General features: G+C 47.2%; 1 protein-coding gene across 3 annotated transcripts; it reads right to left on the bottom strand.

Annotated features, from left to right (window-relative positions):
• Positions 1–2,175: 2,175 nt before the first annotated feature.
• C1QTNF2 (C1q and TNF related 2) lies at positions 2,176–23,244 on the bottom strand. 3 transcript variants are annotated; one of them, XM_067732950.1, is made up of 5 exons: positions 23,141–23,229; positions 22,718–22,815; positions 16,347–16,394; positions 6,763–7,015; positions 2,176–2,959 (listed from the first exon to the last, which is right to left on the bottom strand). In XM_067732950.1, exons 4-5 carry the CDS (start codon positions 7,004–7,006, stop codon positions 2,346–2,348), a joined length of 858 nt encoding a protein of 285 aa, XP_067589051.1. In that variant the 5' UTR covers positions 7,007–7,015; positions 16,347–16,394; positions 22,718–22,815; positions 23,141–23,229; the 3' UTR covers positions 2,176–2,345. The 3 variants fall into 3 exon arrangements, with proteins under 3 accessions (XP_067589051.1, XP_067589049.1, XP_067589052.1); XM_067732948.1 differs by lacking the exon at positions 16,347–16,394; XM_067732951.1 differs by lacking the exons at positions 16,347–16,394; positions 22,718–22,815 and having other exon boundaries at positions 23,141–23,244.
• Between the last annotated feature and the right edge of the window lie 1,378 nt (positions 23,245–24,622).

The following is a 24,622-nucleotide window of genomic DNA, read 5'->3' as shown; positions in this document are numbered from 1 at the left end:
AGAAAAGACCCTGGGGCCAAGGGCAATTTTATTGCACAAAGATGCGCTGAATTCTGGGTCTTCCTCAATGCCTAAAGCATGAAGCCCTAGGGAATTCCCTGGCCGGACTCAGTGCTTTCACTGCCAGGGCCCAGGTTCAATCCCTGGACAGGGAACTAAGATCCTGCAAGCCACGTGGTGCAGCCAAAAATAAACAAATAAAAATAAATAAATAAATAAAACTTAACAAAAGACAAAAAAGCATGAAGGCTTAAAGATAGGCCCTATTTGCAGGGGCCCACAGTAAGTAGCTAGACTAGGAGGAGGGTCTGGTGCCCCAGCATGTCTGGGAAGGCCACCTCGTTGGAACACCTTCCTCAACTGGGCCTACATCCTGCATCACCTGCTGGAGGACTCCAAGTACTCAAGGCACCAAGGCGTCAGCCACCCTCAGGAGTGTTAGGGGACACACCAGCCCTCCTCCTTGCCATCAACTGGCTACCAGAGACCCCCCTCAACTGTGTCACCTACTTCTGCCCACCTGCCACCAACCCAGCGCTCCCACCTCCCCACTTCCAGCAGTCCTGGGCCACATCCAAGGAAGACGAGACCCCAGAACTTGGTCCTGCAAGGCCTCTGCCTCCACCTGCCCGATCCCCTACAAAGAGTGCTAAGGCTCCCCCCACCCCATTATCCCCCCACCCCAGGATTCCCTGGCAGGCTGCCAAGGGGACATGGGTTTAGGTCAGGCCCAGAAGTGGCAACCACAGAGCTTCAGGGTCCTGCCCATCTTGCTCAGGCTGCATTTATTACTGAGGTTTCACAGAGTTGAGTCAACTGCTTGAATCCCTGGGGGCAGGAAGAGGAAGCGGCTAAAGGTGCTCTTTTTAAGAATGTAAAATAAAGAAGAAGAAAGGAAAAGACAAAAGAATTGTTCATAGACAAAAATGCCTCGAGCTCAGAAGCTGGCCCTTTCCTACAGGGGTGCTGGGCAGGACCCCAACCACACACTAATCTGCTTGGGCCCCAAACTCCTTCTTAGGTTTCTCAGACCCATCCCAAACTGATATGTTTTGTGGCCTAAAGAGAATGGAATTATTTTAAGTAAGCTCCATTTCATTTACGGAGGGGTTCACCCCTTCCAGGACCACCTCAGGCAGCGTCTCCTTTCCTTTCCTTTGCCCCCCAGCCCCACTTTTCCAGCTAGGAGACGGTCAACCCAATCTGCCAGGGACCTGCGGTTCCATCAGAAAGTTCTCTCCAGCAATCAACCTGGGAGGCTTCTCAGCACCAGCTGCTCAGATCCCTGCACGCTGGAAACCCTGGGGTGGGGGAAGAGATTCATCTGTACGCTACTCACGTCCGCCCAGTGGTTCTCAGGCATGCTGGGGTAACCCAAGTACCTCACTGATTGAGAAGCGGGCCCGCAGGTGATTTGTTACTAATAATGAAGGGCTTAAGTGTGACGTTGACTTGCCTCACGCGTGGAGCAGATTCAAGGTCATCCCTGTATGACTGTCACGCTCACGCCTGCTTTCTTGAGCTGAATGAACTCTTTGCCACGACCTGTGAGGTTCCGTGTAAGCTTCCAGCCTCGCACCTCAGGTCCCTATCTCCTTTCTCACTCACCCATCCCTCTGGCCTCCAGCCAGTTCCGCAGGTGTGTCAAGCTCTTTCCTCCACACCTGCCGCTCTTTCTGCCAGGACACCCCTCCCCCTTTGCTTGCTATATCTCCTGTTTTAGGGCCCAGCTTAAAAATTAACTTCTTCTTGGTACTGACTTGGAGGGGGCTTCAGAGAGCCTTGAGGAGTTGGGGGGGCTGGAGATATTCTGTTCTTGATCTACATGAAGGTGACAAGGTGTGTACATATGTGAAAATTCATTGAGCTGTCCATTTAAGATTTGTAGACTTTATGTAAGTAAACGCAAAAAGATGATATCTAAAAAAACAATTTCACCCTTTTCCCTGTCTCCTGTTCTTTCTATTACTCTCAACCATGGCATGTGCATCTCCATCTTGCCACAATAATTATACTATTTGTTGGTTTGTTTGTAAATTTTTTCTCCCATTAGAATGTAAGCCCCACGAGGAGAGAACCACAGTCTGTCTTGTTCACTGAGGTACCTTCTGGAGTGTAGCACAGTGCCCACCACATAGTACATATTAAGAAAATTAGCAAATGGATAGATGGAAGGATGAATAAAAAAGCTTGGATTTAATGATGGAGGAACAGAGGGGCAGAGGAGGTCGGCCAGAGGTTAGAAGCTCCCAACTTCCAGTTCCCAACAGACAGTTTAGGGGTCTTGCTCTGGAAGCCCAAGCTCAGAAGCTGGTGCCCTCCTCGGTGACCCAGCACTGGCCTGTCTACAACTCATTGGGGTTGTCCTGGTCGGCATAGATGAGGAAGCCCGTGAAGAGGCTGTCGGTCCAGTATGGGTCATAGAAGAGCCCATTCTGCTCTGAGTAGAAGATCTGCAGCCAGACCTCGTCACCCTGCTTGAGAGCCAGGATGGTGGAGCCTGAGGCCACATCGTGGTTGCCCGTGTTGGCGTCGAAGGTCCGGATGCGGTACTGGCCATTGTGCACCAGGCCGATGGCCAGGTGCTTGTTGGCCAGCGTGATATCGTAGGTGAAGTAGTAGATCCCTGGCACGCCGCAGACGAACTTGCCGCTGGACGTGTTGTAGTGGCCGCCCTCGTTCATCAGGATCTTGTCGAACTTGATGGGCAGCCGTTCCCTTGGGTAGCTCTTGGTCACTGCCACGGAGAAGGCCGACTTGGCGTGGCCACTGCCGCAGCTGCAGGGGCCCGGGAGTCCGGGCTCCCCCTTCTTGCCCTTGGGCCCCTTCTTGCCCGGTGTGCCATGCTTTCCTGGGGCACCACTGACCCCCTTGGGGCCGCGAGGGCCGGCCCGCCCAATGGCCCCTGCTTTGCCCTTTGGTCCTGGCTTTCCCCGGTTACCTGTCCGGCCAGGTGAACCTGGAAGACAGAGCAGCTGGTGTTACGGAGGGGACCTCAGAGAACTAGGCAGAGGCCGTTGGCCTGGGCTTTCCATCCTTAGAGCACAAGCCTTTGGATGAGGGAAAGAACATGAAGGCTGTGGAGTCGCATAGAAATGGGTGCAAATCCTGATGGTACAACCAGGGGCACTTCTCCCTTCTTATCTGGAAAATGCGAATGTGACACATACCTTCCAGAATCATGTGGATCAGGGCAAAAATAACTTGTAACAATTCACGCCCTCCCCTTGTCCTGCCTTCTAAGGAAGAGTCTGATTTGTCTGCCAGGTCAATCCTTCCCCCGGCTGTGCTGGTAATGGGTTGAGACAAGAATTGCAAGAAGCCTCTTGACTTCAAACCATTGACCTTAGTGAACTCCCTGCCCAGTGCCCAAGATCCCTGCCCACGTGGGCAAGGTTTTTTTCTTTTTTTTGCGGTACGCGGGCCTCTCACTGCTGTGGCCTCTCCTGTTGCGGAGCACAGGCTCCGGACGCGCAGGTCCAGCGGCCATGGCTCATGGGCGCAGCCACTCCACGGCACGTGGGATCTTCCCGGACTAGAGCACGAACCCGTGTCCCCTGCATTGGCAGGCGGACCCTGAACCACTGCGCCACCAGGGAAGCCCCAAGGGCAAGGGTTTTTACAGCAGCATTGCTTACAATAGCAAAACACTAGGAACAACTAAATGCCCAACCAAAGGGAGATAATGAGAAAAATGATGGTCCATCCATTATGTGCTATTCTCTGCAGGAGTTTAAAAAATGAGGCAGATTTGCATGCACTGTTTGAAAACTTCTCTAAACTACACTGTGAAGAGGAACAAGCAGGTGGCAGAAACTTCTTTTTGTTCAGAGGAAACCACAACGCTATTTCTACACCCATTTAAGTGCCTGGCACATAGTAAACACTTGCTAAATACACTTGGTATAGCCTGCAGAACGTTTTCACAGTATTACATTTTCACAGTAATATGTGTCTGTAGAACACCTCTGGGTTTTTAATACCCATACTCTAATAATGTGCATTTCTCTCAATACAACATTTTTTGGCTGATGATTATGTGGGAAACATTTATATTTATGTCCCCCAAACTCAATACAACATTTTCTACAAACTGTATCTGGGTAACGACTGGAGTCACATCCAAACACAATGGCGGTACGGTTGATACAACCGGCAGACTGGCAGAGCTGTGGGTAGATGCTTTGGAAAGCATGCCAGATGTCAGTCAGGGAGCCTGCTGCTGGAGGGGTTGCCAGGTGCTAAGCAGTGTCTTAGCATCACAGCACACAAAGCAAGTGTTCGTTAACCATCCTACAAACTGGGTGATCAGCAGGTAATGTTGCAGATATTTCACATCCTAACAAGGTACTTGGCTCCTTACTTGTACACATACAGGGATTTTTCTGTGCTTTAGAGTTTTGTGTTCACGTGTAATGCATTTAAATTTTTCCTATTTTAAGAAACAGGGAAATAGATTTCCAAATAGCATTTTCTCACTGAACATCTAGTTTCCAGGAACGGATTGCTTATGCTGAGTGCCTGGAAGTGTTTGGTATTATTATACATACATGTAAATATATGAAAGAGGCCAGGGAGGTTATACATTTAACCAATTAATAGTGGTTACCTTTGGAGGATGAAAGGAGGATGACGAGGGGTAAGAATTAAGAAGAAATCTTGCTTTATTTATACTGTTTGAATATATTACAATGAAAATGTATTTGTGTATTATACGTGTAATTAAAAATAAATAAAAGGAATGGGGGAAAAAATAAAACTAAGAAAGGTCAAAAAGCTGTTCTTTGAAAAAATGAAAATAAATGAAAGGTGGGAGAAAGGACCATGAGAAGAGGAGGAATAAAGACAGGGTCATTTTGGATTGGAGTTTTTTGGGAAGACAAATAGATAAGGAAGTTTTATGACGTGTTATGGTGTGTGCTTCCTTTTTGATTTCCTTTTTTGAGAAACTTCTGGAAAAGCTGACTTTTACTTGTCAAGACCTCTCTGGAGGTGGGTTTGTATGTGTATGTCAGGGGGAGGGTGGTTGGAGATTATCCTGTCCTACGACTGGTCCCAGGATGACCCAGCTTTATCTGGGTTATGTGTGTCAGGACTCTGCATCTCTCAACACTGCCTTCCTTGGTGTGTTGGCTTAATTCTCAGCAGAGACTCAATACATGGCAGAAGAGACAGCCAAAACAGCCCCAAACCTACATCCTCAGAGTTCTTAATCAAGGTGGGGAAAGTCAAGAGCAGAGATATCCTGTTTCTCTTAGGGTTCATAAGGATGATGGATCATGTCATAAAATGTCATGCAAACTCTGGCTGGCTCTGCTTGGAGCACACGCTCAGATCCCAACTGATCACTGTGGTCAGGAAATGGGAACTATGTTGTCCAGTGCCAGACATACTCTGACCCCCCTTAAGTCAAAGCCATTATCATTATTTTTATAGTTATTCTTCTGGAAAGGAGGTGCTTTTGGAGGAATTAATTTGATCTGGTAGGAAAGGGCCTGGATTTGGAGTCTGCTACCAGCCTGTGGTGTGAGCTCAGCAAGTCTATTAAGGGGCAACTACCATTTATTGTATGTCTACTCTGAGACAGGTGCTTCACATGTTATTTTATTTCATCTTCACTGCACCCGTGTGAGGTAGGTCTTGTTATAATCCCAATTTTAGAGAAGAGGAAACTGAGGTTTGGAGACGGGCGAGGTAATTTGTCAAAATTGGTATCCAGGTTTGTTACAAAGTTTAAGTTCTTGCAGCTATGACGTGCTGTTCTCAACTTAATCATTCTGATTTTGTGTCCTCATCTGTAACATGGGGATAATAAGAATACCTCACCCATAGGATGGTATTGCTATACCAGCAAATGAGCGGCATACTCAAAAGTGCTTTGTCAATGTTAAAATGCCATACAAATAAAAATTATGATTTCACTAATGCTCGAAATGTACACTTTGGGATGCTGCTGACACTGAAAAGTGCTTGGTTACTGGGGTAAGCGTTCAGGATATAAGGAATGTCAAGGATGAGAAGGGCTGTAGACAGTATCCAACTTGTCTGCTACCTGCCTGGCACCCCTTCACCCCTGGCACCCTGCCCTTCACTACTTCATGTGGTCCTAGGGAGGCTGTCAGTCACAGTGGACAACTGCCGTCACCACACACTCACACACACCAAGGGGTGGGCACTTGACCCAGTCCTAGCAAATGGTGGTACTTCACCTCCATAGTCAAAGGGATTGGTCCAGGATGCACATGTGATCAAGGAGACTCAGTCATCCTGAGAATTGCTCTGTGGATCAAGCCATGAGGAGGTAGGCTTGAGCCCACCAGTGGGCATTTCATAACTTCCAACATTTGTGAGAACAAAACCAACACACCGAGAGAAGCAAAGCCTTGACAACAATATTTGAGCTCCTAGACCCAGCTATTCCTGAAGCTCAGCTCTTGGACTTACTAGTTGTATGAGCCAATAAATTCCATTTGGGGCTATAAATCGGGTTTCTGTCGCTTGCGCCCGAAAGAGTTCTGAATAATATTTCAGGAGACTTGCTTAAAGTCACTCAGCAAATCAACGGTGCAGCTGGGGCAGGAACAGATCTGATGCTCACTGTTCCTTTCCAGAGAATATACTGCTCTGTTTTTTAAAAACACATTAATTTGGTTTACAATGAAATGGAATTCACATTAGTTTTCATAACTTTGCAAACCCCTTTCGTGTCAGATGTTGTCAACCCCAGGTGGGGACAGGAGAGACAGGCACTGGGCTTCTTACCTTCCTCTCCGCTGTCCCCCCGGTCCCCGTCCTGGCCATCCCGGCCATCTTTGCCTGGAAAGCCCATCATTCCGACCATTCCTGAGGTCCCTGGGGATCCTGGGGGGCCCGGTGGGCCCTGGGGGCCAGGCAGGCTGCAGATGAGTTGAGGGGAGCTCTTCTGGAAGTCCCTGCGGGCGAAGGCACCAAGCAGCGGGTCGGCCGCACATGGAAGGGCACAGGCCAAGAGCACCCAGGGGATCATGGTGGTCACCTATGGGAGGCAAGAGAGCTGTGAGCTAACTGGGGGTCAGTCAGAAAGGCATCAAGAGGAGGAGAGGGCATCTGGGAGAGACACAGTTGCATTTCTGATCCTTCCTATCTCCCACATCACATACAAGTAGCTGGACAGTGTCATCACATCTTGAGGACATATTTGGATGAGCTGAGTCATGGACTCAGAATACCCTTGGGAGGGCTCCTGCGGGGGAGGCACACGTCCTCACACTGTCACGCTCCAGAGTGGCAGAACTGACAGCCCAGTGACAGCTGCTGGGGAGGAGCTGTGGATGGAGAGAAAAATTCCATGGTTTCATTCAAATATGTGGCATGAATGGAAAGTTACAAGGGCAGAAATATCAATACTTCCAACTGCAGGCGGTGATTTGCAACTAGGCTGCCTCTCCCAGAGGATTTGGGGCAGCACATTGGTGGGTGAGAAGTGAGGTGTCAGCTCTGAGCGAAGGTGCCCCAAGCCTCAACAGCACTGGTGGGCCGTGGGCACAGCTCCTCTGTGGTGGGCTCCCTGTGCACTAGGCCTGGGCTAAGAGCTTTCCACACGTTACTTAATCTCACGGCATCCTTACCGAATAGATACGGAGAGGAAATGGGGGCTCAGAGAAGTTCACAGCATGACTAAGTCAGGCAATTAGCAGTTGGCAGGGCTGGGATTTGAACGAGGCTGGGCAAATCCAGAGCTTGTGTGCTTTGCTTCAGGCTACACTGCTTTTTTTTTTTCTTTTTTCCCAGTTAAAAAATAATAAAAATGATACACTCACATTGTTATAAAGTCAAATAATACCATAAAGCTTATAATGAAAAATTGTGTGTGATCTTCATACCCACCCCTCAACCCTCGCCCACTCCAAACTCTTTTGGGTATTTCTTCTGGCATTTACTGACATTAAAAGACAATATGCTTACATGGTTTCTTTTTAACAATTTTGGACATTTCCTTTTGAACTCCTGTATGTGACAGATGAGGATTCAGCCCTCCTCCGTCACTCTAGGACCCTGTTTTCTCTCCCTCATGCAGTTCAGATATAATCTTTGACTGAATCAAAATTCACTCTGAATTATTGTGTCTTGTTTACTGCTAAGCTAAGCACTGTACTATAATTATACTTCCTTTCTTACACACACTTTTCTTACTGGAGATATTAATAATTTTATTTGCTTAGTTCTCTACGCCACTATTTTCTACATTATCGAATGTATCAGATAATTTACCTCTTCCATTTATTTTCCTAAAGACATAAGTCCTGGAGCCCTCCATTCTCTTTTTCCAACCTTTGTACATGCTAAGCTGTCATCCCAGGATTTTCCTTTATAACCATCATGGCAATTGTCTTTGCCTCTCTCCTGCGTTGTATCTCCTGCTTTACGAATCCCATGTCTTTCTCTTATTTTATTTTTTCACTCTCTCATTTTGGTGGCACATTTGGTGTAATAGCTTCCTGGAAAAGACGTGTGGGATATAATTTTTTTGGGACAATTTGCAAGTCTCAATATGTCTTAATTTCACACCGTGTCCTTAAGGCTGGGGCATGATCACACCAGAGACCAGAGTGTTATGTGCCCAGACATTATCTACCTCCAGCCCCTCACCGGGAAGATGCAGAAGCCAAGGTCCAGAGCAGAAATAAACCACTTGTTCAAGATCTCTCAACAAACTGGCTCAGTCACTTTGTGACCAACAGCCTCTCTCCCTGGAATGAAACCAGGAGAGAGAACATTCCAGGTATGACTTCTTGCCTCTAGGGTGAGCTCTGAAGTGGTAACTGGCTTTGTGACTTTAGGCAAGCCCCTTTCCCTCTCTGGGCCTCAGTTCCCCCCCTGAAAAATAAGGGGTTGGTTTCTACACTCGAGCATGCATCAGATCCACCTGGAGGGCTTGTCCAAACCCAGACTGCTGGGTCCCACCTCCAGAGTTTGTGATTTGGTAGGTCTGTGTTGTGGCTGGAAGATTCGCATTATTATGTGGTATGTGAGGGACACTGATGCTGTCGGTTCATGGACGCATTTTGAGGACCACTGGACTAGATGATTTCTAAGCCCCTTCACCTCTGATGCTGACTGAGACTTTCAGAGTCCACTTGGCCCTCTCTTACTAGATATGAAGTCTTGCTGGCTTCTCCGTTCCCGCACAGCCTTCAGCTGCCTCATCACAGCCTTCAAGCATGAGGGGGCTCCCCGCAGCCGTGGCACTGGCAGTAAGGGAGGACCACTGCTCAGATCTCACCCTTGGAGCTCACAGTTCCCTCCTGGGCCCTCAACCTCCCTTCCCTTCACATGCTGCTTTGCCTGAGGCCTGGGAGCCTGTCCAGACCACTGTGCCACCTCTGGAAACAGGCCGATTCTACCTTTCCTCCTGACCCCTCCAAATCTTTAACCCTGGGAACAGATGAAGGGGAGAGAAGACCAGGCCTCCCCTGCCAGGGAGAGGAGGGGAGACCGCAGCACTGCACTGCGCTGCCACTCGGGGGCCTGGTCTAGTTCCAGCTTCAAGCCTCACCAACCTGGTGACTTTGGATAAGTTACTTTCTTTCTCTGGACCTCAGAGAATAAATGTCACAGAGGTGTCCCTGGCTAGGTAGAGATGATCTAGTACCAGACACTGCCTTAAATAACATGACATCATACAGTAACAAAGTTATTGTCTTTTCAGTTTCTGTAATCCTGATGAATTGAAGAAAAAAGTTTCAGTTTGGTGATAGTACATTTTTCATGCCTCTATACCCCTTTCTAATATCACTTTTGCACAAAGAACACTGTCTTCTGTGGCAGTGCACACCCATTATTAAAGAATCTTGAGCAAGGCTCCACAAATAAGCATGGAAACCTTGGAAACCCCCAGACAGGGCCACAGCGCCAGGGACCCTGGGACAGAGCATCTGCTAGGACGCAAGGAAGGCCTGTGGCACAACGTAAAGAAAGGGACTTGACAGGGGCACAGGTTAGGTCTGGGTATCTAGTCCTTGGGAGAGGGTGCAAAGAAAGACTTAGTGGGTCAGGGAAGGTGGGTGTTAAAATCAAAATTCTCACCTGAGCACCAGGACACACGAGAGGCTGCATGCTCAATTGAGAGATCAGGCCAAAGTGAAGAAATGACAAAGGAATAGTTTGAGAGCTCATTCCATAACTCTGGGCACTCTTGGATTTTACTGAATAAAATGCAACCCGTGTGGTGGGGAAGGGGAGGAGGCATGGAAATGAATCTGAGGCCTGCCTCTGGAAGCTGGTGGGTGGGAAAGTGGCTGGTTGCTGCATGAAAGGGGGAAGAGAGAGCTCTCAGTTGCACAGAAACTGGGCTGACTGCCTTCTCGCCTGCCTTCTCTGGTAGACAGAAGGTGCCAGACATTCCGCAGCCCCAGCCGGCCTGAGCTGGAGGCACCAGGACAGAAAGCGAGGGGCCCAGCAGTGATAACCATGCAGGGTGGATGCCCGAAAACCAGAAGCTGAGGGTGAGGCCTGGACTTGCTGGCGAAAGAAAGTGTGGTGGCCCACTTCATGGCTGTTACAGTCAGAGGGCTCAACCTGGGAACCGCCAAGGAGCCCGCAGAAGGCCCCCAACAAAAGAGACATCCCTGTCTGCCAGGCCCAGACGGGCCGAGGAGCTTAGCCCTGTTCCTGCCAAGAAACAAGAATCCCCCTGCTGTCTGTCCCTTTACTTCTCTTTCCCCTCGTTCCTTCAGCCTGGAAAGAGGTGAGCTGAGAAGGGGGGCAGGTGGTCCAGCCAGTCTTACACCTGCACTGGGGGACAGGAAGAAGTCTCACCTTTGGTGCCACCTGGGCTCCACATGGGCTGCATAAGTGATAGTGGGAGGTGGGAGGCAAACTCGGTGGAAGTTACATGCATGATGGACTTTGGAAAACTGTCCTAGGCACTCCCCAGGCCCCAGGAATCTCCATCTCCTTCCCTTGTCTCCTTGATGAGAATCTTACAAAACTGGTCTTAGTGTTACTTGTGAGCTGGGACACATCTGGGGCCCCAGAAGAGAAACCGACTTCTCAAAGCAGGTTTGAAATAGTTCGGAAAGTTGCAACCTGCGAATATTTGGGACAAGGGAGGGAGGGAGGGCGGAGGAAGTGAGCTGAGAGGGGGGCTTACTGAGTGATCCCGCTTAGTGATGCTGGCCCAGGGTGGGCCCCAGTGGCGGGGCGGAGGTTCTGGAACACGCAGGGAGGAAGGGATTTCTCAGAGCTGGAGCCTGGAGGTTCCTGAAGCAGCTCCAGCCAGGAACTGTTTTGGAAATAAAGGCGGGGAGACTAGGTTCTGGTTCCAAACCAAGAGGGAGGGAGCAGAGTGTCTCTGTTTCAGAGGGGCACCTCTGAAAAAACCAGCTCCAAATAGCCCTGCTCCCAGCCTACTCTCCACACCACAGTGGTGGAAAAACCTGGGGATGAGGGCTTGGAGGGGGGCCAAGGCTGCAAGGCATCCAGACAGGTGAACTCTTGCCGGGTCTTAAAAATAAACTTAGAATGACAAACTTGAAGAGAGCCCCAACGGGCCATTTAAGCCAACCTCATTGGTTACTGACAGGGAAACTGAGGCAGAAGCAAACTGACTTAACTGGACACCTACAAACTTCCAGGCACTGTGCAAAGCTCTTTATTGGAATTATTTTATTTGAAGTTTACAATAAACCCTATGAAGGCAGTAAACTTATAGTCCCGTTTTTCAGAGGAAGAAACAGAGGCTTGGGGACTTCCCTGGTGGTCCAGTGGTAAAGAATCTGCCTTCCAATGCAGGGGACGTGGGTTCGATCCCTGGTCGGGGGACTAGGTTCCCACATGCCGCGGGGCAGCTAAGCTTGCGCGCCACAACTACTGAGCCCGCGAACCTCAACCACGAGCCCACACACCCTGGAGCCCGCGTGCCACGACTAGAGAGAAGCCTGCATGCTGCAACGAAAGATCTCGCATGCCTCAACGAAGATCCCGCGTGCCACAACTAAGACCCAATGCAGCCAAAATAGATAAAAAAAATATTAAAAAAAAAAAAAGAAACAGAGGGTCTGAGAAGTGAAATGATTCTACCCCAAATCACACTATTCGAGTACTGGAGAGAACATTCGAACGTGTGTCTGAGGGGCTCTGAAGACTATATGTAATGTACTATGCCTTGTTCCCTTCCCTGCTATTTTTTTTTTCCCTGTCTTATAGAAGAGTAAACTGAAGCTCGGAGAGGTTAATTTGCTCATGTTTATACAACTTGTTCATGGCAGAAGTTACATTTGAACTTGGGTTTGGCAGACCTTAACACCCAAATGCTTTCCATTATGTCAGTGTTTTTTGGATTTTTCTTCCTAAATATCTGAAATTACAGAAGATACCTTGAAGCATAGGCCAAAGCCACACACAGCAACAGAGAAATTTCTTTGATGTCTCATCTTTTATTATATCATATAAAATACATGGTTAAGAGAATGTAAAAGTGATGCTTTTTCTCCTTCAGGGTACTTGAGATTGATGCTTGAGGAAACCTCCTGTCCTTTGAGAGGCCCACACGTGGTTTAGCCAAGGTGATGGGGGGCAGCCTCTGAGCCCTGACATCCCACCATTGGGATGCCCCTTTGGAGTATTAACGGAGTGTCCCCAGGGGCTGAACCAAAAGACCAGGGTGCACAAAGCACCTCCCCTTCAGCCCCATCACCTCATTCCTTGCTTAGAGCCGTCAAGAGCCTCCAGCCTTGTCTCTTGCTGCCTCCACTGGCACTCTCCAAGCCCAAGCCAGAGAGACCCTTTATAAACATAACTCAGCCACATCACTTCCTGGACGGTCTTACTCCAGTGGCTGCTGGCTGCAAATAGCAAACCCTTGATGTGGCCCTAAAGGAAATGGCCCCCTGCCTCCATCCTAACCCTGGTTCTTCCCCTCTCTTCCTGCACTCCCCCCCATTTCAGGCGAAGCTCCATTTCACCCTTTTGCCTGCAACCCGGGGGCCCACCCTCTTGGCATGCTGGCTCTTTATCTATTGTGTTTCAGCTTAAATGTCACTTCCTCCAAGGCCTTCCTCTCAGACAGCTCTCCCTTTGGAGCCCAGCTCCTTGTCCTGTCTTTCCAGCCCTTATATCTCACCCGTATTCACTGCATTTGTCTGCTTGCCCATTTACTGGGCCTCTCCCATTAAAATGGAAGCCCCATGGGAGCAGGGACACCAGCTATATCCCCAGGGCTTCCAACTTCTTTGCTCATAGCAGGTATTCAAGAAATATTTGCTTGGTTAATGCGTGTTTGAGACCCAGACTCCGCCCTGAAGAAAATTCACGGTGAAGAGAAAACAAGGCTGTGGCCTAAATCCAAAAGGGCCCTGATACCCCTGGATTCAAAGAAGTTTTCTCCTTTCCCCAGTTTTTCTAACCCAAAGCCGATCCAATTCTAATCCCTCCTTCCTTTGACCTCCTAGAGCACAGGGCCCCTACCCCCATTCCAGGGAGGGGGCTTGCAGAATATTTTACATACAGCAGGTACTCCATAAATGTCTGTTCAATTGATAAGAAAAAATAAGCATTAGTCCTTCTTCACCTTTAAAAAAACTATCTTAGCTCCTAAATTGTCCTTGCTGGTGTAAGTTGACCAGGGAAGGCTGCCTGGTAGTCTTCCTGCTGAGGGGAAAATAATGTTACTTGGCTCAACCCCCAAAATGGAATCATGAGGTGCTAAGCTGGGATGAAGTTCTTTAGTCTGGTTTTAATTTACCCAGTCCCTGGGTTCCTCATCTCTGAGTTAAGTAGCTCATGATTCGTAAAGACAAGTGTTCTAGGAAAACACTAGACGCTTAAAGGGCCCCAGCCTGAGGTCCTCTGTCAGAGGCGGAGCCTTCCTCCTCCTTGCTCTTGCCCTTAGCTCTCAGGACATGAACCCCTGGTTCCCTCCCAAGGGCCCTCTATTCAGACTGTGATGTGAGAAGGGCCAGCAGTGCGGATATGGGTCTCTCAGTGCCTCTACCGGAATGTGGAAACTCCAGGGACACTTGTCTGGGCCTTGAGCAACGTGGCTGAGCCTGAGTTCTGCACAATCTCCCTTGGAGACCGGAAGATATAAATTGTGCTCAAATAAATTTGACCTGTTGGTTATGAGGTTGGACACACTGACAGGTAGGGATGGTGTTTCACTCAGTGACTAAGAGCTGTGGGAAACACAGCCACTTAGTTTCCTCAACTATATCCAATGGAATAATAGTATACCTACCTCACGGAGTTCATCCAGGAATAATGAGATAATGTATTCAAAGCTTCTAGCCCCGAGTGTGACACAGTAATCCTCTCCCTCAGAAGCCGTCAGATAGCTGCCTGCCCCATGTTTCAAGTCTCAGGGCTAATACCTCCTCAGAGAGGCCCACCCCTGCTTGTTTGCTCAGACCACCCTGGTCCTCCTTCCAAAGCACTTGGCCCGAGTTGTGATTATACATTTTTTGTTCCTTGGCTCATTAACTTTCTGTTGTCTGTCTTCCCCCTGGAGTGGAAGGTCCAGGAATGCAGAGGCCCTGCCTGTCTTGCTCTCTGTTATGACCACAGCTTAGCACGGGGTCCGCCCTGCCCACAGTAAGGGCTCAACTCACAGCTGTTCAACGGCCTTGAATGAAATGGTCACTCGTGTAACAAAAGAGCAAAGGGAGCAAAAGGATGACAAAACCACACTTGGCTACTGAGGGAAACCCAAGGAGAACACTGGTCTTGGATTCAGAACATGTGGGTCCCAGGCCTGGTTTTATAACTCACTGGCCACGTGGAAAAAGTCATTTCCTCCTAGCCAGGCCTCATTTTCTCACCCGTAAGATGGAGATCATAACCCTCACCCCATCTGCCTTACAGAGTTCTCCTGAGAATCAAACTAGATAACCAATGTTGAAAGCAGAACATGGTACAAAAGTTAGAGCCTTGTTTAAAACCGTAACTGCCACCAACTGCAGCGGAACTAACAGCGTGCAGTCCTGACCTCCCACTAGGAGCCCCTGGAGTGTTTCAGGTGGAGGACACCTGAGCCTAATGCAGCCGGGCAATTCTCCCTGCGTTTGCAGTTAAAAGGAAAGGGCTGGTGATGGGATTGGGGTGACGCTTGCTCGCAGATGAAGCTTACTGAAAATTCGCTTTGATGGGAGTGAAATTTCCATGATGAAAACACCCCATGCCCTCCCTGAATTCCAAGAAGCAAATTGGAAATAGCTTCTCTGAGAAGCTGACAGAGGCCGATGGGAGGAGAAAGGGTCTGGCTGCCGCTCCTCCCGCAGTGCTCACGGAACCAGCCCCCTTTCCTGGGATCTGGAGACCGATGCCCATTTGGAAACACTCCAGCACTGAGTCTACATACAGAGGATTAAAAGTCATGGGGCCCACTTGCCAAGAGGCCTCAGAAAATATTTGATCTGCTGTTTTCTCCTCCCCTCACCCCCGTGCCCCTGTTTTTGGCTCAGTCTAGATAAAGAGGTTCAATACCAAAGCAAGACTTAATGACTTAATGCTCATTAAAGACTTAATGCTCCTGGAGCAGGAGCCAGGATCTCGCGAGGTTTGTCTCAGCGGGAACTCGAACGGCACCGCGGAAGTCAGCGTGGCGGGCCCTGCGTTACCGCCACCAAGGTCTACTTTCTGACAGATACGCCCAAACTCTTACACACCAACACGCGTGGCGTGTGATGTGGTGGGAGTGGAGCCCACCCTCTGGGTCCCTGGCTGCTTCACGTGGGACTTAAGTCCTCGAAGTGAGGGCCAGAGTCAGGCTCCCGGGCGGCTGAAGCCAAAGCCGTCAGGCTTTGGACCTGCCCACAGCTGTTTTCCGCCCTGGAGACCAAGGACCGCAGTGAGAGAAGCAGGCAGCTGACGTGTGGGGTGTGAAGACGGGCGAGGAGGCCCGAGGGTGTTCAGAGCCCTGTATCCAGCTTCTCCTGAGGGCCGGCCTCCAAGTGGCCGACCAGAGCGGTGCCCCATAGGAGGAGGATGTGAGACGCATGTGTCATTTTAAGCTGTCTCACTGCCACGTGAAAAAGGTAAAAAGAAGCAGGTGAAATTAATTTTCATATGTTATTTCGCCCGGTATATCTCAAATATCATCATTTCAACATGTAATCAATGTAAAAATTGTTGAGGCATTTTACATTCTTTAAGTGCCACTAAGTCTTCGAAGCCCAGTGTGTATCTCACACTTGCAGCACTGGCCACGTTTCAAGTGCTTGATAGCCACACGGTGGGTATTGTATTAGATGGAAGCAGAGTTGCTGGAGTTGAAATCCCACCAACTAGCTGTGGGACCTTCTACAAGTTACTTATCTTCTCTCCCTCATCCTCATCCTCTCCAAAATGGGGACGATAATAATAGTACCTACCTTAGAAGGTTTTTATGAGGATTTAATTTTCCTAGAGTAAGGCCTGCCCTATGGAAGAGATATAAAAGCATTAGCTATTATTTGTCCTTCTGAAAAGCAAACAAGATGATGGATGTTGAAAGCAAAACATGATACAAAAATTCAGACCTTGTTTAAAATTGTCACCAACAGCAGTTCAGCCAACGGAAAATCACCCTGACCTCCTCCATGAGTCCTGTGGCATTTCAGGTGGAGGCCCCTGTAGGCTCCTAATAAATTCTCCATTTTCAGGTAAGATAGTTTGAGTTTTATTTCTGTCTGTTGCTACCAAAGGAGATTCCTAGGGAGGCTTGGCCTTCACTCCTGCCGTTCCGTCCTGAGGGAAGGATGAGGGTGTCTGGCTTGGCCCTGTACCCCTGATCCACCTGGTTTGTTCAGGCTCCACAGTACAGAGATAGGTGAATCAATGGGAGAATGTTTATCTCATCAAGTGACAGGAGGCCAAATGGGCTATCACGTATGCAGGTACTTGGTACCATGGCTTGGAAATACTGCCTAATAAATGGTGTGGCTTATTCTTATTGCCTTGGAGGCCAGATACTGGGGATCTGAAGATGAAAAGATGTGGTTGCTGCTTTTAAAGGGCACACCATCTGGTTATACTGAGGGTCCCACCTGGCCTACCTATACCAGGAGAGAAAGCAAGCCTTGCTCCTCTTTTCTCTTTGATACAGGCTCCCCTGAGGAGCATCCAGGACCATACAGAAGGCAGGGGAAGGAAATTTGGGGGTTAGATGATTCCTTGGAAAGGTGTAGAAAGGACTGTGCTTGAAGATCCAGGAACTGAGGGAGAGGAACAAAGTCTGAACTCTGAAGGGCTGGGGAGAAAAAGCTAAGTTTTGGTTTTTTTTTTTGTGGTACGCGGGCCTCTCACTGTTGTGGCCTCTCCCGTTGCGGAGCACAGGCTCCGGATGTGCAGGCTCAGTGGCCATGGCGCACGGGCCCAGCCACACCGCAGCATGTGGGATCCTCCCGGACCAGGGCACGAACCCGCGTCCCCTGTATCGGCAGACGGACTCTCAACCACTGCACCACCAGGGAAGCCCACTAAGTTTTCCTTGACTTCCCTGGGCTTGCTGGTTTCCATGGAGTCACTTCCAGTCAGGCTGTGATGGGCATTCAGGGTAACTCTAAAGATCTGACACAATGCTAGCCTTCGAGAGCACAGAGCTGAGCTGGTGGTTAAGTAATGGTTAAGAGTCATTTTCTAGCTGTTTGACCTCTGTTAAGTTATTTAATCTCTCAGTTTTCTTGTCTGTGAAATGGGAAAAGCAATGTGTATCGTCTTATTTGAATCATTTGAATTTGAAATAGCATGGTATAAAAAAATCTATTGTTTCACTTTATGAGTGAACGTTTGTCAAGAACCTTGCAAGGCTATTCTAATAGGTAAACAGAAATTCTCATGGGTAAACAGAAATACCTGCCATCCTTCAGCTGTATTGAATTACACCAGTTTGAATTATTTGAGGTCTTTAGGAATGTCTCCATGAGTAATTTGATTGCTCATACTTCCATTATAGAGTAACTGTGAATATTAAATAGGATCATTCAGTAACAGCCCACAGTAAGCACTCAGTAGTAGTAGTGTTATTCTGATATAATTGCACTATATGAAAACAGTGAGAGATATAATGGGAGAAGGAATAATGAGCAGGCCTGGGTCTGCTGTTTCCTCATCTGTAAAATGGTGAGAACAGTGAGCTTGTGAGGAGTTGAACAGTTGTGAGCTTTGGGATAAATGGCACTGAAGGCAGTTGTAACAGCTGAGGTGATTTTACAGCATGGCATGAATGCAAAGGTGCAGGATTTCTACGGGTGTGCCCTACTTTAAACAAGGATGTAAAATTGGAATTTTGTCATTCAGTGATCAGATTTTTGTTAAGATTGCAATGTACAAGGACTTCTGGCTGAGAACTATGGAAGATGGTCCTGCCACCGAGGAAGTTATAATCTAGACAAGGGGTGACCAGCTGGCTTATCAATGACATTATGCAAACCATAGACTGCACCATGCTTCTGGTTTTTTTTTGTTGTTGTCTTTTTTTTTTTTTTTTAACGTTTGAAATTGTTGCCAATGTAAAATTTGGGAGATTTTATGTTAAAATCAAGATTTCAAAATAAAATACCTAGAATAAATCTAACCAAGGACGTAAAAGGCTTGTACTTGGAAAACTGTAAGGCACTGATGAAAGAAAACAGATGGAAAGATATACCATGCTCACGGATGAAAGAATTAATATTGTTAAAATGACCATACTACCCAAGGCAATCTACAGAGTCATTGCAATCTCTATCAAAATACCAATGACATTTTTCACAGAACTAGAACAAATAATCCTAAAATTTGTGTGTAAACGCAAAAGACCCCAAAACAATAGCCAAAACAATCTTGAAAAAGGGGGACAAAGCTGAAGGTATCACACTCCCTGATTTCAAACAATACTACAAAGCTGCAGTAATCAAAACAGTATGGTTCTGGCACAAAAAGATACACTTAGATCAATGGAAACAGAATAGACAGCCCAGCAATAAACCCACAGTTGTATGGTCAATTAATCTATGACAAAGGAGGCAAGAATATACAATGGGTCAAAGACAGCCTCTTCAATAGATGATGTTGGGAAACTGGACCACTTTCTTATACCATGTACAAAAATAAACTCAAAATGGATTAAAGACTTGGAATCATAAAACTCCTAGAAGAAAAGATAGGCAGTATGCTTTTTGATATTGGTCTTAGCAATATTTTTTTTTAATATGCCTCCTCAGCCAAGGGCAAAAGTAAAAATAAACAAATGGGACTACATCAAACTAAAAAGTTTCTGCACAGCAAAGGAAACTATCCACAAAATGAAAAGACAACCTACTGAATGGGAGAAGATATTTGCAAACAATATATCTGATAAACAGTTAATGTGCACAATATACAAAGAACTCATACGACTCAGCAGCAAAAAGACAACCTGATAAAAATTGGACAGAAGACCTGAATAGACATTTTTCTAAAGATGGCCAACAGACACGTGAAAAGATGCTCAACATCACTAATCATCAAAGAAATGCAAATCAAAACCACGATATCATCTCACACTTGTCAGAATGGCAGTTATCAAAAAGACAACAAATAAGTGTTGGCCAAAATGTGGAGAAAAGGGAACCCTTGTGCACTGTTGGCGGGAATGTAAATTGGTGCAGCCACTATGGAAAACAGTAAGGAAGTTCCTAAAAAAATTAAAAATAGAAATTCCATATGGTCCAGAAATTGCACTTCTGAGAAAATGCACATCTGAAGAAAACAAGAACACTAATTTGAAAAGGTACATGCACCCTTATGTTCATTGCAGCACTATTTACAATAGCCAAGATATGGAAGCAACCTAAGTGTCCATCTATAGATGAATGGATAAAGAAGATATATATAATGGAATATCACTCAGCCATAAAAAAGAATGAAATCTTGACATTTGTGACAACATGGATGGACCTAGAATGGACCTAGAGAGTATTATGCCAAGTGAAATAAGTCAGACAGAGAAAGACAAATACCATATGATTTCGCTTACATGTGGAATCTTAAAAACAAAACAAATGAACAAACATAAAACAGAACAGACTCAGAGATACAGAGGACAAACAGATGGTTGCCAGAGGGGAGGTAAGGGAGAAGATGGGTGAAACAGATGGAGAGTGAGAGGTACAAACTTCTAGTTATACAATAAATAAGTCACAGGAATGTAATGTACAGCATAGGGAGTACAGTCAATAATATTGTAATAACTTTATATGGTGACAGATGGTAACTAGACTTATTGTGGTGATTATTTTGTAGTGTGTAAAAATATTGAATCTCTATGTTGTACATTTGAAACTAATATCATAACTCAATTATACTTCAAATAAAAAAAAAGATTTCCAGCTTTTCTTGAGAATCAGGAGGATCTGCAGCATTCTGGCAGGGCACCAATTGGCTACCTCTTGGACAAGGTGTTATGGGCTGAATTGTGTTTCCCCAGAATTCATACGTTGAAGTCCTAACCCCCAGAAGCCCAGAGTGGGACTGCATTTAGATATGAGATCTTTAAAGAGGTAATTAAGGTCAGACAAAGTCATATGGATGGGCCCTAGTCCAATATGACTAGTATCTTTATAAGAAGAGGAGATTAGGACATGACACCCAGACCAAGGGATAACCATGTGAGGTCACAGTCAGAAGGTGGCCATCTGAAAGCCAAGGAGAGAGCCCTCAGAAGAAACCAAATCTGCCATCCCCTTAATCATGGACTTCTAGCTTCCAGAACTGTGAGAAAATACATTTTTGTTGTTGAAGCCACCCAGTCTTTGTGACTCTGTTATGGCAGCCCTAGCAAAGTAATACACAGGACCTATATTCTTCAGTGTCAAGTCTTCACCACTCCTAAATGTCATGCATCCTGTTCACTTATGTATCGTGCATGGCCTTTGTTGGCGTATGATCTAGAGGAAGAGGGTATTCTCCATGTGTTTGTTCTGCAGGTATGTTCTTATTTCAAAGCTCTGATGTTCGTTTTCTCCTTTAATTCTCCCCACAGTTCTAAGAGGCTGATGCTATCATCCCTATTTGGCAGGAGAGAATACAGAACTCAGAAAAGTGAAGTCATTTTTCCCAGGTCAAAGCTGGGATGTAACCCAAGCCTGTTGATTCAGGGCCCAGGGCTCGTGCCCCTCTATCACGGCCCCTCTGCTTGGGCACAGGACCCATGCACATAAAGCCTTAACTAACAGGGCAGCTGCGTGTGTGTGTTATAGAAGTAAGCCAGTTACAGCAATGCACAAATACAAAGGAAGATTATTTCCTTGAAAAAAGATTTGGCATAGAATTCCCTTCAAAAGTAAACCTAGATTAGAATTTGATTAACAGAAATCTGACTTATGCAGGAGTTCGCCTCATGGAGGTAAAGCCAGCTTGGCAGTCCTCTGACCTGGAGGAAGGAGTGGGGGAAGCTGTGAGTATATAAAGGGTCTGTGTTGCCCCATGATGAACATTCAGGAGTAGAAAGCACCAGACACTGGGACTGTAGGAAAGAAGGTCCAGTCGTCTGTGTCCAATCTGCAGGTGAAGATGAGAGGAGGAATAGCAAGATAGGGAAGAATGGAGGGATTTGCAGAGAAAGAAGTAACTTCTTGGGGGGATTTGCTGAATATTTGATGGAGGCGGAGTAGGTTTGAGATGCCCCAGACTTGTGAAAGAAATCTCAATTCATTTGTGTAATGACACACTGTACACGGGAACAAAGTATACGCACATATGGAAAGATGGCCAGTGTACACTGTTAAGTGAAAAAGCAAGTTGCAGCAGGGAATGTCAAGTATGATTTATCCTTGAGTTTAAACAAGATAGACACAGATAAATAGAGATGTGTATGTATGTTTGTGGGGGAAATTCCTGAAAGGACACACATCTTGTTAAAGGGGTTACCTCCCAGAATTGGGAAGGAGTGTGTGACCTTTTACTTTTCACTTTCCACCTTTTTGTACTGTGTGAATTTTTTAAGGTAAGCATTGTCAGTTTTGTATCATTTAAAACAAAAGGTAACCTGAAGGCTTAAGGATTGGAAGACAGTCAAGGCTGTGTCCCTGCTAGGGGATGGGGAGAAGTAAGACATCTGGGAAGAAAGGAAGCCTGTGCTGCTCTGGATGTATTAGAATGAAGGGCAGTAGTGAGGTTCTGAAAAGTGTGGAAGGTTTGCCGAGCGGCAGTTGAAAGTGAGCATACTGGATATGATTACCAGATAACGGAATGAATCAGAGAAAAGCTGTGCAGATGGGAGGGCGGAAATGGAGGAGCAGAGAGGACTTGGAACACTAACTGAGCATCAGCCTTGGATTGGCACATATAGGACACTGTCGTTGCTATTGCTGCTGGTTCAGTGGGGTCTCTGGGAGATGGCCAGTCTAAGGAGGTGACCCTTGAAGGGTTCCACGCAGGAGAGTTTTGCAGTCAAAGGGTAGAGGACAATTGCACTGAGGTTGTACAAAGGATTCAGGCTTTGGGCGAGAGGCCTGGGCTGGGAGGCTGCAGGGAGCCAGTGCAACAGTTTAGTTGAGAGGAACAGCCCTGGAATGGGGCAGTGGCAGTGGGGATGGAGAAATAAGAACAAAGTAAATAAGACAAGGCTTGGAGACAAGTAGTGGGGAGGGAGAGTGAAGAGAGTTGTGAAGAGCTGGGTGCAAATCTCAGCTTGCCTGTCTGTATGATATATTTGATGAAAGAAATGTTGTCAAGAGTCAATTAGATAATGCACTTGATAAGTAACTATGATTGTTAGTTCGGATATTGGGCTCGGACTTACCAGGCTTCAAATCCCTTTACCACCAACTACTAGCTGTGCAACCTGAGGAAGTCATTAACGTCTCTGAGCCCGGTGCCCCTTCTGCAGGTGGTGATAACCTGTTGTCATGGAAACGAAAGAGCTTAAGTGGAGGGCTGGCAGGGCCTGGCACAAAATAGGTGCAGGACAAATGGTCGAGCTATTACTATCAACGATAAAACCTCTGAGCACAGAGCCTGGCACACGGTAAGCGCTTAATAAATGTCAATTCATGTTGTAATTCATAAGGCTGCCCGGCCTGCAAAGAGGGGGTGTTGGCAGTACCCTCCCTCCCATCTCCTCCTACCCGCGCCAGCACCGCGTATCCCCCCTCCCCGCCCGCACTTTCCATCCCTGCCGGAGGGTGGCGGGGGTGCGGACTGGGCAGACCGCGCAGACACTTACCCTCAGCGCCGCCGGCCACGTCCAGACGGGTCTGCAGCCACGAAGCTCTGGGCCGTCCCGCCTTCCGTAGCTGCAGCCCAGCCGGCTCCCGCCCCGGGCATACTTTTCCCATCCCGTCATGGGCGGGAGAGCTCTCCGCCGGGTCACGTGGGCCGGCCCGCAGCGAGGCGCGCTCTCTTGGGCATCGGTTGGGAAAAACCTTTTAGCTCCGGCAACAACTTGAGTGTGTCGATGCATCGCTCTGTGCGTAGAACTTGTCAGTGCATTTGAAATTTTCTGTGCACGAGAGTGATTGTTACCCAGGCGTTTGCAAGTGCGTGGGTATGTGTGCATGTGTTTGAAGAGGAATGTGTGTTGCTTGTACGTGAGCATTCATCTCGCTGTGGATCTAGGGGTTGTGCTGTGGGCATGACAGCTTATAACAGAGTACCTCTTCCTGTGTACTGAATGTGTGTGTACTTGAGAGTGATTAGGAATCGTGTGTACATGTTTAGTTTTGTGTGTGTGTGTGCATGCATAAGTGCATGTGCCCAAACATACATCAGGGCTGTGTCTGCACATATATACGCACATATCCAAGCTTGCAGCTTGCTGTGCAACAGAAGTGTACTTCAGTTTCAGTGTGTACACAATAGTTGCTGGATATATGTGTTGGGTGCACGTTTAAATGTGTGTATGAGTCAGCAGTAACTTCATATCAGTGTGTATGTGCATAATGCTGTGTGGCACCTGTTTGTGCGGTGGCTCATTCTGTATGTGTTTATATGTATATGTGCCTTGGTGTGGATTTGGTCCATAATGTGAGTGTGCACATACATAATAATGGACAGGCACCCCTGTGTCCCAGCCCTCATCTCCCTCCTCCCCAGAAGATGAGGCTTCGCTGGCCTCACTAACTGTCTGCCCAACCTCAGGTCATTTAGAGACATGCCCCTGCTCGAGGACCCCAGCTCCCAGATGGGCAGAGTGACCATGTTTAGGTAGCAAGCAGACACTATAGGAAAGAAAAGTCATCAGAGGCCTGGGTTTTGCTTCTCTCTATTCCTTCCACTGCTCTCTTCCACTAGCTACCAGTATTTCACTTGGCTGCCAGAGCATCAGGTGAACAGATGGTGTATGACCCAAGGTTTATAGTCTAATGCAGATATGCATTAGAATTCTCAAGCTGGTTCCACCACCTTAGCCAAGTTAGTTATCTCATAGGTGGTATTTCATTTCTGAAAAGGAGGAAGAATAATAATTATATTACCTGCACTGTCTTTCCCCCTAGAGTTGGGACACTCACTCATAGAGATGTTTGGTAAACAATCAAACTATGTAGAGAATTATTATTAATATTACATAAATATTATTTGAGGATGAAAGTTAGTGGGCTTAGCAAACATTTAATAAGCATCTATTACGTGTCAGTCCCTGGCTAGGTGCTGGGGATCTAGAGGTAAACCAAATAGGCTTGGTGCCTGGCCTCGTGGAACTTAGAGT

This window comes from Pseudorca crassidens, chromosome 3, assembly GCF_039906515.1.
Source record: "Pseudorca crassidens isolate mPseCra1 chromosome 3, mPseCra1.hap1, whole genome shotgun sequence".
NCBI classification, from domain to species: domain Eukaryota; kingdom Metazoa; phylum Chordata; class Mammalia; order Artiodactyla; family Delphinidae; genus Pseudorca; species Pseudorca crassidens.
The sequence above is the reverse complement of the archived record's forward strand: the minus strand, read 5'-3'. Positions and strand labels throughout refer to the sequence as shown.